At 40.7% G+C, this 15,124-nt stretch overlaps 1 protein-coding gene across 1 annotated transcript in view; it reads right to left on the bottom strand.

Moving 5' to 3' along the window:
* The window catches only part of LOC126252744 (attractin), a 272,729-nt gene that overhangs the window by 79,693 nt on the left and 177,912 nt on the right, over positions 1–15,124 (bottom strand). The window contains exon 16 of the mRNA XM_049953646.1: positions 10,618–10,761. Within this exon, the coding sequence (XP_049809603.1) occupies positions 10,618–10,761 (144 nt within the window). The remainder of the gene's footprint in view (positions 1–10,617; positions 10,762–15,124) is intronic.

Below are 15,124 nucleotides of genomic sequence, written 5' to 3'. Positions count from 1 at the left end.
CTGGATAAACTGAATAAACCAGAGGTTGCACAGAGTTTCAGGGAGAGCATAAGGGAACAATTGACAGGAATGGGGGAAAGAAATACAGTAGAAGAAGAATGGGTAGCTTTGAGGGATGAAGTAGTGAAGGCAGCAGAGGATCAAGTAGGTAAAAAGACGAGGGCTTGTAGAAATCCTTGGGTGACAGAAGAAATATTGAATTTAATTGACGAAAGGAGAAAATATAAAAATGCAGTACATGAAGCAGGAAAAAAGGAATACAAATGTCTCAAAAATGAGATCGACAGGAAGTGCAAAATGGCTAAGCAGGGATGGCTGGAGGACAAATGTAAGGATATAGAGGCTTATCTCACTAGGGGTAAGATAGATACTGCCTACAGGAAAATTAAAGAGACCTTTGGAGAAAAGAGAACCACTTGTATGAATATCAAGAGCTCAGATGGAAACCCAGTTCTAAGCAAAGAAGGGAAAGCAGAAAGGTGGAAAGAGTATATAGAGGGTCTATACAAGGGCGATGTACTTGAGGACGATTTTATGGAAATGGAAGAGGATGTAGATGAAGATGAAATGGGAGATATGATACTGCGTGAAGAGTTTGACAGAGCGCTAAAAGACCTAAGTCGAAACAAGGCCACGGAAGTAGACAACATTCCATTAGAACTACTGACAGCCTTGGGAGAGCCAGTCCTGACAAAACTCTACCATCTGGTGAGCAAAATGTATGAGACAGGCAAAATACCCTCAGTCTTCAAGAAGAATATAATAATTCCAATCCCAAAGAAAGTAGGCATTGACAGATGTGAAAATTACCGAACTATCAGTTTAATAAGTCACGGCTGCAAAATACTAACGCGAATTCTTTACAGGCGAATGGAAAAACTGGTAGAAGCCGACCTTGGGGAAGATCAGTTTGGATTCCGTAGAAATATGGGGACACGTGAGGCAATACTGACCCTACGACTTATTTTAGCAGCTAGATTAAGAAAAGGCAAACCTACATTTCTAGAATTTGTAGACTTAGAGAAAGCTTTTGACAATGTTGACTGGAATACTCTCTTTTAAATTCTGAAGGTGGCAGGAGTAAAATACAGGGAGCGAAAGGCTATTTACAATTTGTACAGAAACCAGATGGCAGTTATAAGAGTCGAGGGACATGAAAGGGAAGCAGTGGTTGGGAAGGGAGCGAGAGGGGGTTGTAGCCTCTCCCCGATGTTATTCAATCTGTATATTGAGCAAGCAGTAAAGGAAACAAAAGAAAAATTCGGAGTAGGTATTAAAATCCATGGAGAAGAAATAAAAACTTTAAGGTTCGCCGATGACATTGTAATTCTGTCAGAGACAGCAAAGGACTTGGAAGAGCAGTTGAACGAAATGGACAGTGTCTGGAAAGGAGGATATAAGATGAACATCAACAAAAGCAAAACGACGATAATGGAATGTAGTCGAATTAATTCAGGTGATGCTGAGGGAATTAGATTAGGAAATGAGACACATAACATAGTAAAGGAGTTTTGCTATTTGGGAGAAAAATATGTGATGATGGTCGAAGTAGAGAGGATATAAAATGTAGACTGGCAATGGCAAGGAAAGCGCTTCTGACGAAGATAAATTTGTTAACATCGGGTATAGATATAAGTGTCAGGAAGTCGTTTCTGAAAGTATATGTATGGAGTGTAGCCATGTATGGAAGTGAAACATGGACGATAACTAGTTTGGACAAGAAGAGAATAGAAGCTTTCGAAATGTGGTGCTACAGAAGAATGCTGAAGATTAGATGGGTAGATCACTTAACTAATGAGGAGGTACTGAATAGGATTGGGGAGAAGAGGAGTTTGTGGCACTACTTGACTAGACGAAGGGATCGGTTGGTAGGACTTGTTCTGAGGCATGAAGGGATCACAAATTTAGTATTGGAGGGCAGCATGGAGGGTAAAAATCATAGAGGGAGACCAAGAGATGAATACACTAAGCAGATTCAGAAGGATGTAGGTTGCAGTAGGTACTGGGAGATGAAGAGGCTTGCACAGGATAGAGTAGCGTGGAGAGCTGCATCAAACCAGTCTCAGGACTGAAGACCACAACAACAGACAATAGAACATGGGTACATCCAATGAAAGGTTACATGTGTACACAAATTATCTTCAGTCTCTATTGTCATAGCATTCCTTGTTCCATATCACTATCCAAGTCCTTACAATGTTACTTGCAATATATTTGGGCATTCGTGTGTAAGAATTATCTGCACTGTACAGTAAAGCAAATCACCATGAACCAATGAAAGCTGCCCTTAAAAATTTTTTATACGAGACTGCCACGTACATGAAATATATTTGCATCTTTAAAATTAATAATGGAAAGCAGTATTTAATATCCTTGCAGGCAATGGCTAGAAACACAGGCAATGAGCTGCTGCCAGTGTATTATATGTAACATCCCCCTTCTGTGCCACTGAAGGGCAGTAGCAGACAATGAGTGCTCCAGAGTAACTCTGGTTGATATGTAGTTCAAACATTATTATCAACAAATGCGGCGCTTCTGTGATTGCAGACTTGACAAATAAAATAACATGTGAATGACAGAAGCCACACATGGTACGTGATATGAGCCAGGAACTTTCCACAAAAGATTCTGGACACCATGTGATGTTCTGTGGTTTATTAACTATGAACAAGGCTGCTTTTAACAAGAAGAAAAACATATTAACATCCAAGAGGTAGTAAGTTAATAGTTGCGTCTCGAGTGAGTAATGAGAGACAGGGATTGCCTAGCTAAGCCCAAAGCTGCACTGCCCCACTAAGTCTGCCTGTGTGTTGTTACTGAATATAGGTAGCAATTAGTTCCTAGCTTAACTTAGTTTTAGTTATGGGTCAACTGAAAGTATTATGTGGGTGACAGTATTCGCTCTTTGTTTTAAGTTCTTAACCTAGTCGTTATTTGACTAAGTGAACCCAAACATAATTATTGATTGTTATATTAAAATTTGTTATATCAAACCTAGTTGTTCTCTTGAAGAACTTTCAGTATCGCCTTAGTTTCAGTCAGGTTCTTCAGCTCTAGCCTTGAGCATTTTAGCTCCTGCTGAACTACTCTGAACCTCTGTTTGCTGACATCTTGAGACACAGGATGCAATCAGAGGTAAACTTCATGTGTTTGGCTAACTATAGCTCACTGACACAACAAATATGGCAATAGGCATTGCAGTATAAATTCCACAATGCAATACATCTGTGCAACAAAGATGGAAGAAGTTATTATTATTATTTTGTTTTGTTTTAGGACGCAGTAACAAGTAGGGTCATTAGCACCCATGTCAGAACTGTAGAACATGAAGACAAAGAGAGGAGTTGAAATGCCTACATGTTAATCCCAACCGACAGAAGAGAAGACAGCTAAAAAAAGGGATGTGGAGAAAAGTCTTTCAAATACATCATAGAAAAATGGAGGTCCTAAACCAGAAATTAAATGGTCTTCGCCATAGTGCTACAACAGATAAAAAGTAAAAGTCGACTGCCCACTTGACATTCGCTAAAACGACCAATAACTCAGATGGAATGTAAGTGATTTAAAAAAGGGGCAGGAGGTGGTGGACCACCACTTAACAAATATAAAATTGTGAAGTTCCATGCAAAGGTCATGAAACTGAAGGCAATAGAGCAAGTCTGGAGTAGTGTTGTTAGGAAGTCAATGAAGGCCAAGCTGAACACAGGCCGCCACAGAAGCCAAGGTGGTGAAGGGTCCACACTCACTGGGAAAGATGCAGATAGAGTGAAGTTAAGCTGCCAAAGCAAGAGCTGAAAGCGAACTCCAGGAGGTAACAGAGAAGAGGGATGTGACCCATACTGATGATCTCAGAAGTCATCAAAGAAGGAGGCGTAGGATGGCTGGCCACACTTAGCAGACAAACACAGCTGGTGAGAGAAATGGGACGGCAGCTAGAAGAGAGGTGTTTGTCCTTACCAGTCTTAGGTATGGGTGTGACAGTGTCTTCATAACAGCGTCTGGGAAACGTGCCCTCTGCCCAGATGCAGTTGTATATGTGAAGCAGAAAGTGCTTGCCCACCAGAGAAAGGTGCTGCAACATCTGACTGTGGACATCGTCTGGCCCAGGAGTGGAGGGTTGGGATGAAGTGAGAGCATGTCCAGCTCCCTCATAGAAAAGGTGGCATTATAGCACTCAGGATTCTGGGAAGAGAAGGGTATCACATGAGCCTTCTCCGCTTGTTCCTGTTGAAGGAAGGCTGGGTGATAGTGGGAGGAGCTCGAAACCACCGCAAAATGGCAGCCCAAGGTGTTGGAAATAGCAACAGGATCCACTATGACATCATCTGCTACTGTTAGGAAGGAAGCTGGGGAGGGGATCTTGGTCCCAGAGAGCCATCTGAGGTTGGCTCACATGATGGAAGAGGGAGTGAAAGGAACTAGTGAATGAAATCCAGCTAGCTTGTTTGCTATCCTGAAGAATGCAATGACACTGTGCAAGCAACTGTTTATAATGATTGCAATTTGTCATTGTAGGATGATGGGTAAAAACACAGAGCATGTCTCCGTGCACAAATTGCGTCGTGGCACACCTCAGTCCACCAAGGGACCAGGACACGCATGGTAAAGAGTAAGTGCGAGGAATGGAACATTCTGTGGCATTAAGGATGGAGTTTGTAAGATATTCTACCTGGTCATCATAACTGGAGAAATGTTGTTCATCGAAGGTCGCCAGTGAGGAGTAAAGCCTCCAGTTGGCCTTAGTAAGCTGCCATTTGGATGTGCATGTAGGTGGGGTAGGAGTCAGCAAATGGATGCCACACTTGAAAGGGTTGCTTGAGTACATGTCAGAGAGAATAGACCACTCGAACAATGGGCAAGCTGGGCAGTACAGAAGGATAGGTCCAAATGGGAGTAGGTGTGCATGGAGTCTACAAGGAACATTGGTGCTCCTGTGTTATGGTACAGGAGGTCAAGTTGATTGAGAAGGTCAGCCAAGAGGGTACCTCACGGACAGGTTCTAAGAGAACCCCAAAGGGGATGGTGCGCATTAAAGTAATTGAGCAGCAGAGAGGGGTGAGGTAGCTGGCCAATAAGCTGGAGGAAGTCTGCCCTGGTGACACTGAATGACAGAGGAATGTAAACGCTACAAAGGGAAAAGGTCATGTGGGGGAAGGAAAAGGTGAACTGCAACAGCTTGAAGGCAGGTAGTCAGGGAGATGGATTGACTATGAATGTCATCCCACATGAGCAGCATGATTCCCTCATAAGATAGAATGCTGTCCTCTGGGGAAGGTCAAAATGGATGAGAGCTCAAAGCAGTCTTAAGGACATAATTTTGTTTCCCGGAGGCAGAGAACAAGTGGACACTGTGATTGTAAGAGCAGCCGTAAATCCTCTTTGTTTGATCGAAGGCCACAAACGTTCCACTGAAGGAGAGTCATAATCGAGGAAAGCAGAGGAGGGAAAAAATGAAGGGGTGTCACCTCGGCAGCTGCTGAGGTCAGTCTTCAAAGACTCACCACTACAGGGCACAAAGGCTGGAAGATCCTGCTCCATGAGATCTACACAGGAATTGGTATTCTCCCTCTGTTGATCTGCGATGTCCAGGGCAGAAAACAGGTTGGCAGTGTGCACCGGCGACATGGAGGTCAGCCAGTTGAGGGTATCATGGGATGACACCATCCAAGAGCATCTCTGAGTCGGTGAAGGGAAAGACCGTTCACCTTTGTTTGACTTCTTGGCGCCTTTCCGATTGGCAGAGGAAGACTCAGATGTTTGTTGGCTGGAAGGACATAGCAAGTCTTTGCGGGAGTATTCCTTCTAGTCTTTCCAGCCTGCTGGTTGTTTAGCTCGTGACTTTGACCCGGGAGGTGATGATCTGGTGGCTTGTTGCACAGCTGGATGTGGAGACAGTGATGCTACCATGACATTGGGCGATTTCACAACCACAGGTCACATGTCTGTGTGGTAATGTTTTTCATGGAGTGAGATGTAGCAAGAACTGTACTGTAGTGCCAGATGGTAGAAGCAGGGTTTGCGACTAGCCAACAGCTTGCAAGCGACTGGGTAAGGCAATTTTTCCATTACCAAGATCTCTTGGACGGCCGTTCATCTAGATGCATGGGACAATCTTGAGAAGTGGTGACTTGGTAGCCATTGCAGTTGATACAGCAGGGTGAAGGAGGCAGACAATGCCCTCATGCACATCCATACCACAGGTTACACATCTGACCGGGCGTCGACAAGACATTTGAGTGTGGTTGAAATGATGATACTGGTAGCAGTGCATCAGGTTCAGAATGTATGGTCGGACTGTGATAACTTCATATTCTGCTTTCATCTTGGATGGAAGCACCACTCTATCAAAGGTGAGAAAAAGAATGTATGTGGGCACTAAGGATGCATCTACCTTCTTCCATCACCCGATGGACGGCAATGACACACTGATCAGAGAGATAGGTTTGGATTTCTATCTCGGTCCGACAATCAAGCAGCCTAGTGTAAATAACACCACAAGAAGAATTCAGAGTTCTATGGGTCTTGACATGAACAGGATAGCAGTGGACAAGTGAAGGTGCAAGCACTTGTGTAAATGAGAACTAAATGAGAACAGGATTTCACAGGGCCGGCAATTGCATCAACACCTTTCTGAATAAGAAACAGACTTACCGTTGCATAGGACTGACCATCTCCCGTACGTGAAACCATGAGGAACCGTGGTGCAGCTGGGAGGGTCTTTGAATTGTGAGCTTCATTCCATTTGTGTTTATAAGACATGGACTGCGAAGACGATGACTGGCTCATTGCGAGAAAATCCCCCCCATGAATGCCAGCATTTCTGGTGGCACACTCCTTCCAACTGCTGCTGCTCGCTCCCCCCCCCCCCCCCCCCCCCCCCCCCACTCAGAGAGGGGCTCACCCACTTTCGGTAATTTTTCACACCTCTGGTCACATTCTCCCGAACACTGACAGAGGGACCAATCTGTTGCTTGGAACAGTAGCAGCTCAGGCAATCACCCCTCCCTAGGCCTGTCTTGTACCCCCTAGCGAACCCTGCCTGTCGACCCAAGGCTGGTATTATGTATTACCCAGTCTCCTGTTATGCGTCAGACATATGGGTTGGCCTTCAGAAGCACACAGGGAGGAAGAAGAAAAAGTGGAGCCTAAAATGCTGAAGTGGAGGAAGGATAGGAGAAGGTGAATGAAGAAAGGAAAAAAGGAATGAAAAACAGAGGTGAGACTGTTCTTATGTCAGCTACTAAAGGGAATAGCAAGAGGATAGACATGCAGTAAGGAAGGGAAAAGATGCTACAAAGGCTGGGGGCCTGTGGTAGCCAAGCACGAAACTCCCAAAGGGTGGAGAGCCCCCCTAGGGGAGGGAGGTGTGTGTGTGTGTGTGTGTGTGTGTGTGTGTGTGTGTGTGTGTGTGGTGGTTGTTGCTGTTCTTATGTCTTTCTTGGAACTATTTTTTTTCTTTCCTAAAGGCCTTCTGGCATCAAAGTTAACTCATCCCTCTCACCCCAGTGTCTAAGTTACCTGCCTTTCCTGTCTAACCTCCTCCAAGTGTGAGATCTGTGTTCTAATCTCCCTCATAGACCATTTCTCGCTCCCCCCCCCCCCTCCAAAAATAATAACAATAATAATAATAATAATAATAATAATAATAAATTACATTGGTTATAGAATATGAGTCATGTGGTAACAATATATTACCTTAGTGATGACTAGTAAGAGCAGGCGAAATGCCACATACACCTCTCACAGAAACGAAATCAACAAATAAATGGGTGTGAACTGTGTTACAACAAAGGAATAAATAAAATAAAATAAAAAATCAAGAGTCAAACTTTCCAATACAGAACATAAAAGTTATAACATGTGGTACTTGGGCAGAACAAATAGCAGGTGCGTATAGTTGGGGATCCCTTCCTTACACCACACTGTTGGAAATGGATGTTGAACCATGACACACAAACACAAATTTGAATACAGCAAACAGAAACATTATGACCTGATGGACAGTTCATAATTTTGTGTGTGGGGGGGGGGGGGGGGGGGGGAGGGGGGGGGGGAACATTATATATATCTATTCCTACGTGGAATGTTTCCCTCTATTATATATATATATATATATATATATATATATATATATATATATATATATATATATATATAGAGGGAAACATTCCCTGCCCAAACTCTTTGTCTTTAAATATGTCTGCTTGTGAGATGTCTGCTTGTGTCTGTATATGTGTGGATGGATATGTGTGTGTGTGCGCGCGAGTGTATACCCGTCCTTTTTTCCCCCTAAGGTAAGTCTTTCCGCTCCCGGGATTGGAATGACTCCTTACCTTCTCCCTTAAAACCCATATCCTTTCGTCTTTCCCTCTCCTTCCCTCTTTCCTGATGAGGCAACAGTTTGTTGCGAAAGCTTGAATTTTGTGTGTATGTTTGTGTGTCTGTCGACCTGCCAGCACTTTCATTGGTAAGTCACATCATCTTTATATATATATATAACAGAGGGAAACATTCCACGTGTATATATATATATATATATATATATATATATATATATATAACAGAGCGAAACATTCCACGTGGAAAAAATATATCTAAAAAGAAAGATGATGAGACTTACCAAACAAAAGCGCTGGCAGGTCGATAGACACACAAACAAACACAAATATACACACAAAATTCAAGCTTTCGCAACAAACTGTTGCCTCATCAGGAAAGAGGGAAGGAGAGGGAAAGACGAAAGGATGTGGGTTTTAAGGGAGAGGGTAAGGAGTCATTCCAATCCCGGGAGCGGAAAGACTTACCTTAGGGGGAAAAAAGGACAGGTATACACTTGCACGCACACACACACACATACACATCTGTATGTGTGGATGGATATGTGTGTGTGTGTGTGCGAGTGTATACCTGTCCTTTTTTCCCCCTAAGGTAAGTCTTTCCGCTCCCGGGATTGGAATGACTCCTTACCCTCTCCCTTAAAACCCACATCCTTTCGTCTTTCCCTCTCCTTCCCTCTTTCCTGATGAGGCAACAGTTTGTTGCGAAAGCTTGAATTTTGTGTGTATATTTGTGTTTGTTTGTGTGTCTATCGACCTGCCAGCGCTTTTGTTTGGTAAGTCTCATCATCTTTCTTTATATATATATATATATATATATATATATATATATATATATAGCGCTGGCAGCGCTTTTGTTTGGTAAGTCTCATCATCTTTCTTTTTAGATATATTTTTTCCACGTGGAATGTTTCCCTCTGTTATATATATATATATATATATATATATATATATATATATATATAATGAGGCACGAGGGAGATTTGAACACTGATCTCCCCCTTTGCAGTCCAACACTATGACCACATAACCACAATGCTGTGGCTATTCACTTGCACATCTTGAGCTTGGACCGTTCACTGTTTCAATTTTGCTTCTTTTTTCACAGTTTGTTACAGCTTCTTCCTCTTTTCATGCTTCATCTGTGTTCAGTTTTTGACAGGCTATCCACTGAGCCATCTTATCACTAAATCTGAGGGGTGTGTGATGGGCAGTTTCCCCTGTCAGTAGCTATGTCACTTCCAAGTGCACCAAGGATTACATTTTCTGCTCACTAACTTGCTATTTATTATCAAAAAATCTGCTGCAGAATGAGCACTGACCGCATCAATAGAAAAGAGGACATATTAATAATTCAAAGTCCGCAATAAAGCAATTTCAAAGTTTAAAACATAGCAATTATGGAATACTAATGAATTTTATTTGAATCTGACAGAACGATTATAGGGTGTTTCAGGCTACATGCTATGTGCTAAACCACAAATGCATCATCGATGTGTTCTCTGACCCCAACAAACAAAAGAAGCAAAACCTTTTAGACGGAAACTCTGCCACAACTTGCCATTTTGCCATGAGAAGTTGACCCTTTTTACTGGTGGTACCACAAGTGAAGAAAATTTATACTAATCGGAAGATATTCCTTAGTATCCAAGTGATATCAATATTTCTTTGTGCATCACCTCTGCTTTTGTATAAACACAAAACATGGGTACTAAGAAAGAAGGTAAGAAGGAAAGAAGGCAGGAAGGAAGATTGGGTTTACCATCCTGTCGACATGGAGGTCATTAGAGACAGAGAAAAGTTCTGATTGTGGCAAGGATGGGCAAGGAAATTGGTCATGCCCTTTCAAAGGAACCATACCAGCATTTGCTTGGAGCAATTTAGAGAAATCATGGGAAACCTGAATCTGGATGGTCGGACAAGGGTTTGAATCGTCAGCCTCCCAAATGTGAGTCCTGTATGCTAACCACTGCACTACTTTGTTTGCTAGAAGGAATTGGTATTGCCCTCCTCTCACCACTCCTCTTCCCTTGGCAGTCCTGATGTAGTGGAGGGGGAGGCCATTTCTGACAGACACTGTATGAAGTGACAACTTGCCATGGTCAAACAGTAATTCCTAGTGTGTTTGGTAAGCCACACCCTACTGGATTCAGGGATACAAGACATGTCCTAGAGAATATTTTAACTGCAGATTTACATGTTTTGAATTTTTTACATAATTTATAGTGCTGAAATAATATGAAGGCTATCACTACACATCATTCTACAAATTGTTACTTACGACTGCATTTTCCTCCATTAACTGGATTTCCATAATATCCATGCACACATTGCTCACAGTGGGGACCTCGTGTAAGGTTGGCACAAGGTTGATTGCAAAGACTTGTTCCATTTGCACAGGTGCTATGGCCATTACACTGACAAGCTATAAACAGGTAAAAATGCAAATATAAATGACAAGTGTAATAATAATAATAATAATAATAATAATAATAATAATAATGAACGATAATGTATGCATAACACAGTACTTCCCATTATACCAGTTGCAAGGCTTTTTCCCATTCTATTCACAGATGGAGTGGGGGAAGAATGCACTATATTTTTGTGTGTATCTACTAAGTGTGATATTAACTATCGGTCACCTATATTACACATTTTACATCTCCAATAGCATTCTTTCACTGTTGCATATAAAGCCTGTTGCACACCCGACAAATAGTTCTCACTGAGCAACCAGGCCCATCTCCTTGTCAGTTATCAACACTAATACCTCTGTGCATGACTGCCTCATTGCTCACAGCTGGAGTCTGAAGTCACTGCGGCCATGTAGGGACTTGTTTACGAAACATACTTCCTGAGCTACTCTAGCCCACAGCTTGTCTATTCCCAATTTGTATTGTTTTAGGTCTTGTCTTTGGATTCAAGCACTGACCAAAAACGTGTTTAATTTAATGCTCTACTTTCACTCACTGTCGTCATTTAATTCATAATCCTAGGCAATGCACATGTTGACTTTGACTTCATTAAATCTAAACAAAGTACTTCTGTCCTGTGGAAAACTGTGTGTAAGCTATTGAGAGGATACAAAACACACAATAAATATAGAGTACCTAACTTAACAACAATTTAATTTAAAATCTCACATTTCCACAAACCCTACTCTTAAGTAATGAGTAGTAAACCTCTCGCAAGCTTTATGCAAAACAAGTCTGCAGCACTTTTTCAGAAACAGAAATACAAATATATTGAAGAATATATATTTAGCCCACATTAAAAGAATTCTTTCACAGTGTTGAAAACTAAGTAGGTAACATGATTTGCTGAAATAATGGTTTTGTTGTCATGATATGTGGCTATTCTTTGAATTATTCTTCTTTTTTTGTGCACAGTACCACAGCTACAATATAGGATCTCAAAATCTGTTTTATCTAACTGCAAAGTTATGCACAGTTATTAACTGACTACTTTCAACTGATAAATTAGTACTAATATAAAGGGTGTCCTAGAATTATAACTATGAAATTATACTAGACAATAACCAAGTACAATATACTACCTAATACACTGCATCACCTCACCCAGTACTGCTGGAAAGATAATTTTGAAAGGTCAGTGCATAGTGAAGGTTTTCGTTATCACTGCTGCCGTGCATTTTGGAGAAATATCCAAGAAGCAATAGTGGAGTGAAATTTTTTTGGGCCTGCCCATGAAACTAACTGGAAGAAAATGGGCACTAAAAGGAAGTGACTGGATTCAAGTACAAGACTGATGCACAATTTTGTATTTAAGAAAGGCCTGATACATACTTTTATATCTCTCTGGCCAGATCTTCATCTAAGCATCTTACTTTAGTCAACTTTGAAAATGGAAACTGTCGCATTTTCTTTATCAAATGGCTTGATAATATAAAGAATTTGGAAATTTATTGATTGTGTTCCATTCTATTAGATGCCTTGATCAGTCTCAAAATGATTATGTATGTTTTAAAACAGAGAGATGACATGTTGAAAGAAAATGTAACTTTTATAGCGGCACTAGGATCTAGTTATTTGCTGCATATGACTGAATGAATCTAACACCATTTTAAGTGAACTAGAATATCATGGTATCCCTGGAAATTCTGTGAAATGGTTCATGGGATATAGGATGTAGACTAGTATTAAACTGTCAGCATTCAATTAAATTGAACCTAATTAATATAATGTCCATGAAGATTCATCTTATAAGCCTTGTTTTTCCTTGTGTATATCATGACCTTTCAACATTAACACTGGCAGAAGCTAATTTTGTTCTGTTGGAACATAACACAAACACTGCAACAATTATTAACTCAAATTTAGTTTTAGAAAAGACTTTAATCAAATTTTCACAAACATTTATTAATGTCACAATTCACTGACATTAAATTTTGAAAATGTTAACTATATGCAATCCAGTTCCTGTGAGATATTAACCTTCATTAATAATGAATGATCTGTAATACCCGGCTGTCACGCAGCTTCAGTGCAGTAAGGCAATATTTTTACGTAAGCCATGCAAACCATTTTCATTTTGATGGTGTTCGGCTACAACAACCTAGGAATTCCTTATGCATTTTAGTAACTACACATTTAAATGAATCAGTTAAGCCTTTCAATTAGAGTAAACAAAAATATCTGCTCCAATACATTGCCTAATAAATATACAAATAGTTATTCTGACACACGGTTGAGTCTGCTTCCATAACTGATGGGTCAGCACGGTTCACTAGGAGCTACTTGATCAAGTAGTAGTGGTTCTAAGGTCAAGAAACCCAACAACAACTGGGATAGGGGAGTGCTGACCACATGGTCCTCCATACTGCATCCAATGATGCCTTTGGCAGAAGATGACATAGCAATCAGTCAGGCCCGATTGGTCCATTTAGGGCCAGTGTGTGGAAGTTTACTTTGCACAGTGTTAAGCCAACATGCAGCTGGAGTCTTAAGTGCTAGAAAATCCTATGCAGTTTAATGTTTAGCATCAATCTTGTGAAAAATATGCTTCTGTTGGAATGTTCGAATTGAAGACTGCTGCAGTGTCCATGAGTTAAGGGGAGAAAGGTTCAGTGTTCATGGTGAGGGAAGGTACTGGCTGGCTCTGTTAGCACCCAGACTGCTGACTAACCAACAGTCCTCTATATGGTCTCCTTCGCAGATGCAATGCACTTGGTTAACGAGCATTTAGGGTGCCAGTGGCTCTTACACTGCATGCTGCTGTTGGCAGTTTGTCTCCATTTGTGAAAGACAATTAAAATTGCTAAATCTAATGACTTGTTTCTGCAGAAAATATGAATTGATTACTTTTGTTTTCAACTTGGAGAGCACAAGACAGATTATTGATTTGGCTGTCATGGATTGTTAGGTTGGTGACTGCTTTTTGTATTTATTTCTTGTATTGTACCTATTTCGGACTGACAGGATTCCTTGGGAGATTGTTTCATAATCCAATGATACTGCAAGCTTGTTAGTTGGCAAAGCCAATAAATTTGAGTGTAAGAAAACTGGTTGTGGTAATGATCTGATCTGCGGCATAGCCTGATGATCGCTGCAAAAACTTTGTGGGGTATTTTCAGAAGGTCCCCATTTCCAGTGTTTATGGTGAGGGAAGGTACTGGCTGGCTTTGGTACTGGTTAGGCAGGAACATGAAGACGTATACTGAACAACATTTTCTCACTGGTTTCGTTATTGTATCCAACCAACAACTAATGATTTATCATGTTCACCTTCTTTCATTCATCACACAAACAGTTATCAACAGAAGTATATAACACAAAAGCTGCCAACACCATAAGTGCATTTTTGCCAAGTTCTTTCCCAGAATTCTCCTAAAACCTTCCAAGGTCTTTCTTTCACCAATTTTTGCTGCAATTCCACTTCATATCACTTCACTTCAAAGTAATAACGCTAAGTATCCAATCCACAGCATCAAAGAGGCTCTCCAAAACGGCAAAATACAAAAGAAAGATCATCAGTCCTTAGTCACAAATGTGGTTTTATTTAACACTTTGTGTCCTGAGGCATTGCGCGCGGGTGTCTACAATAAAGCCTGGCTGATGTTAACGTACTTTAAACTACTATAACTCATGAAAGGTTTCAGTTATAGCAATAAAATTACTCTTATTGAAAGACCTAGACTTTCTTGTTTAAAACCATATATAATACCTTTCTCTTGAATTAATACATACTTTTGACAAGCGTTATTATTATAACATTGTTTTTTAAAAAAGGAAAAATTGGTCAAAGGTATATTCACTGTATTTTCTAGAAGGAATTTTTTTTATTTTACACAGAAATTGTTATTATGATGGATACAGTATGTCTTATCTACAGTAACTTCCTGTAACTATTTTAGGATGCAATTTTGTTCTTTGTGTGGTAAATTTTGAAGCACGGCATTTTGCACAATGCTACTTTACATTCACTACACTGGTAACTTGTGTCTTTTCGCCACACTTTTCCAGTCAGTTTTTTTCATCTCAGAGAACACACTACACACTGTTTTTGTTTCTGTTTCTTACTTACTTCTGTCTCAATCTTTTCCAGGAAATGATTTCCAGTTGATAGTCTTGAGAGTCCAGATGGACCAGGTCGGGGTTCAAGATCTTTGCTTTGTGCAAGATCTGCACAGATAACTGTCATGAAGTGAGATGCTGTAATGTGTTTTCCAGTAACCTTATTATATATATTATATAATAAGGTTACTGGAAAACACCTTACAATCACCATTAGTATAACATGGAATGCCAACTTTCTCCACCACTTCA

The sequence above is a fragment of the Schistocerca nitens genome, chromosome 4, assembly GCF_023898315.1.
Source record: "Schistocerca nitens isolate TAMUIC-IGC-003100 chromosome 4, iqSchNite1.1, whole genome shotgun sequence".
Classification (NCBI taxonomy): domain Eukaryota; kingdom Metazoa; phylum Arthropoda; class Insecta; order Orthoptera; family Acrididae; genus Schistocerca; species Schistocerca nitens.
This window is presented reverse-complemented; position numbering and strand designations above follow the sequence as displayed.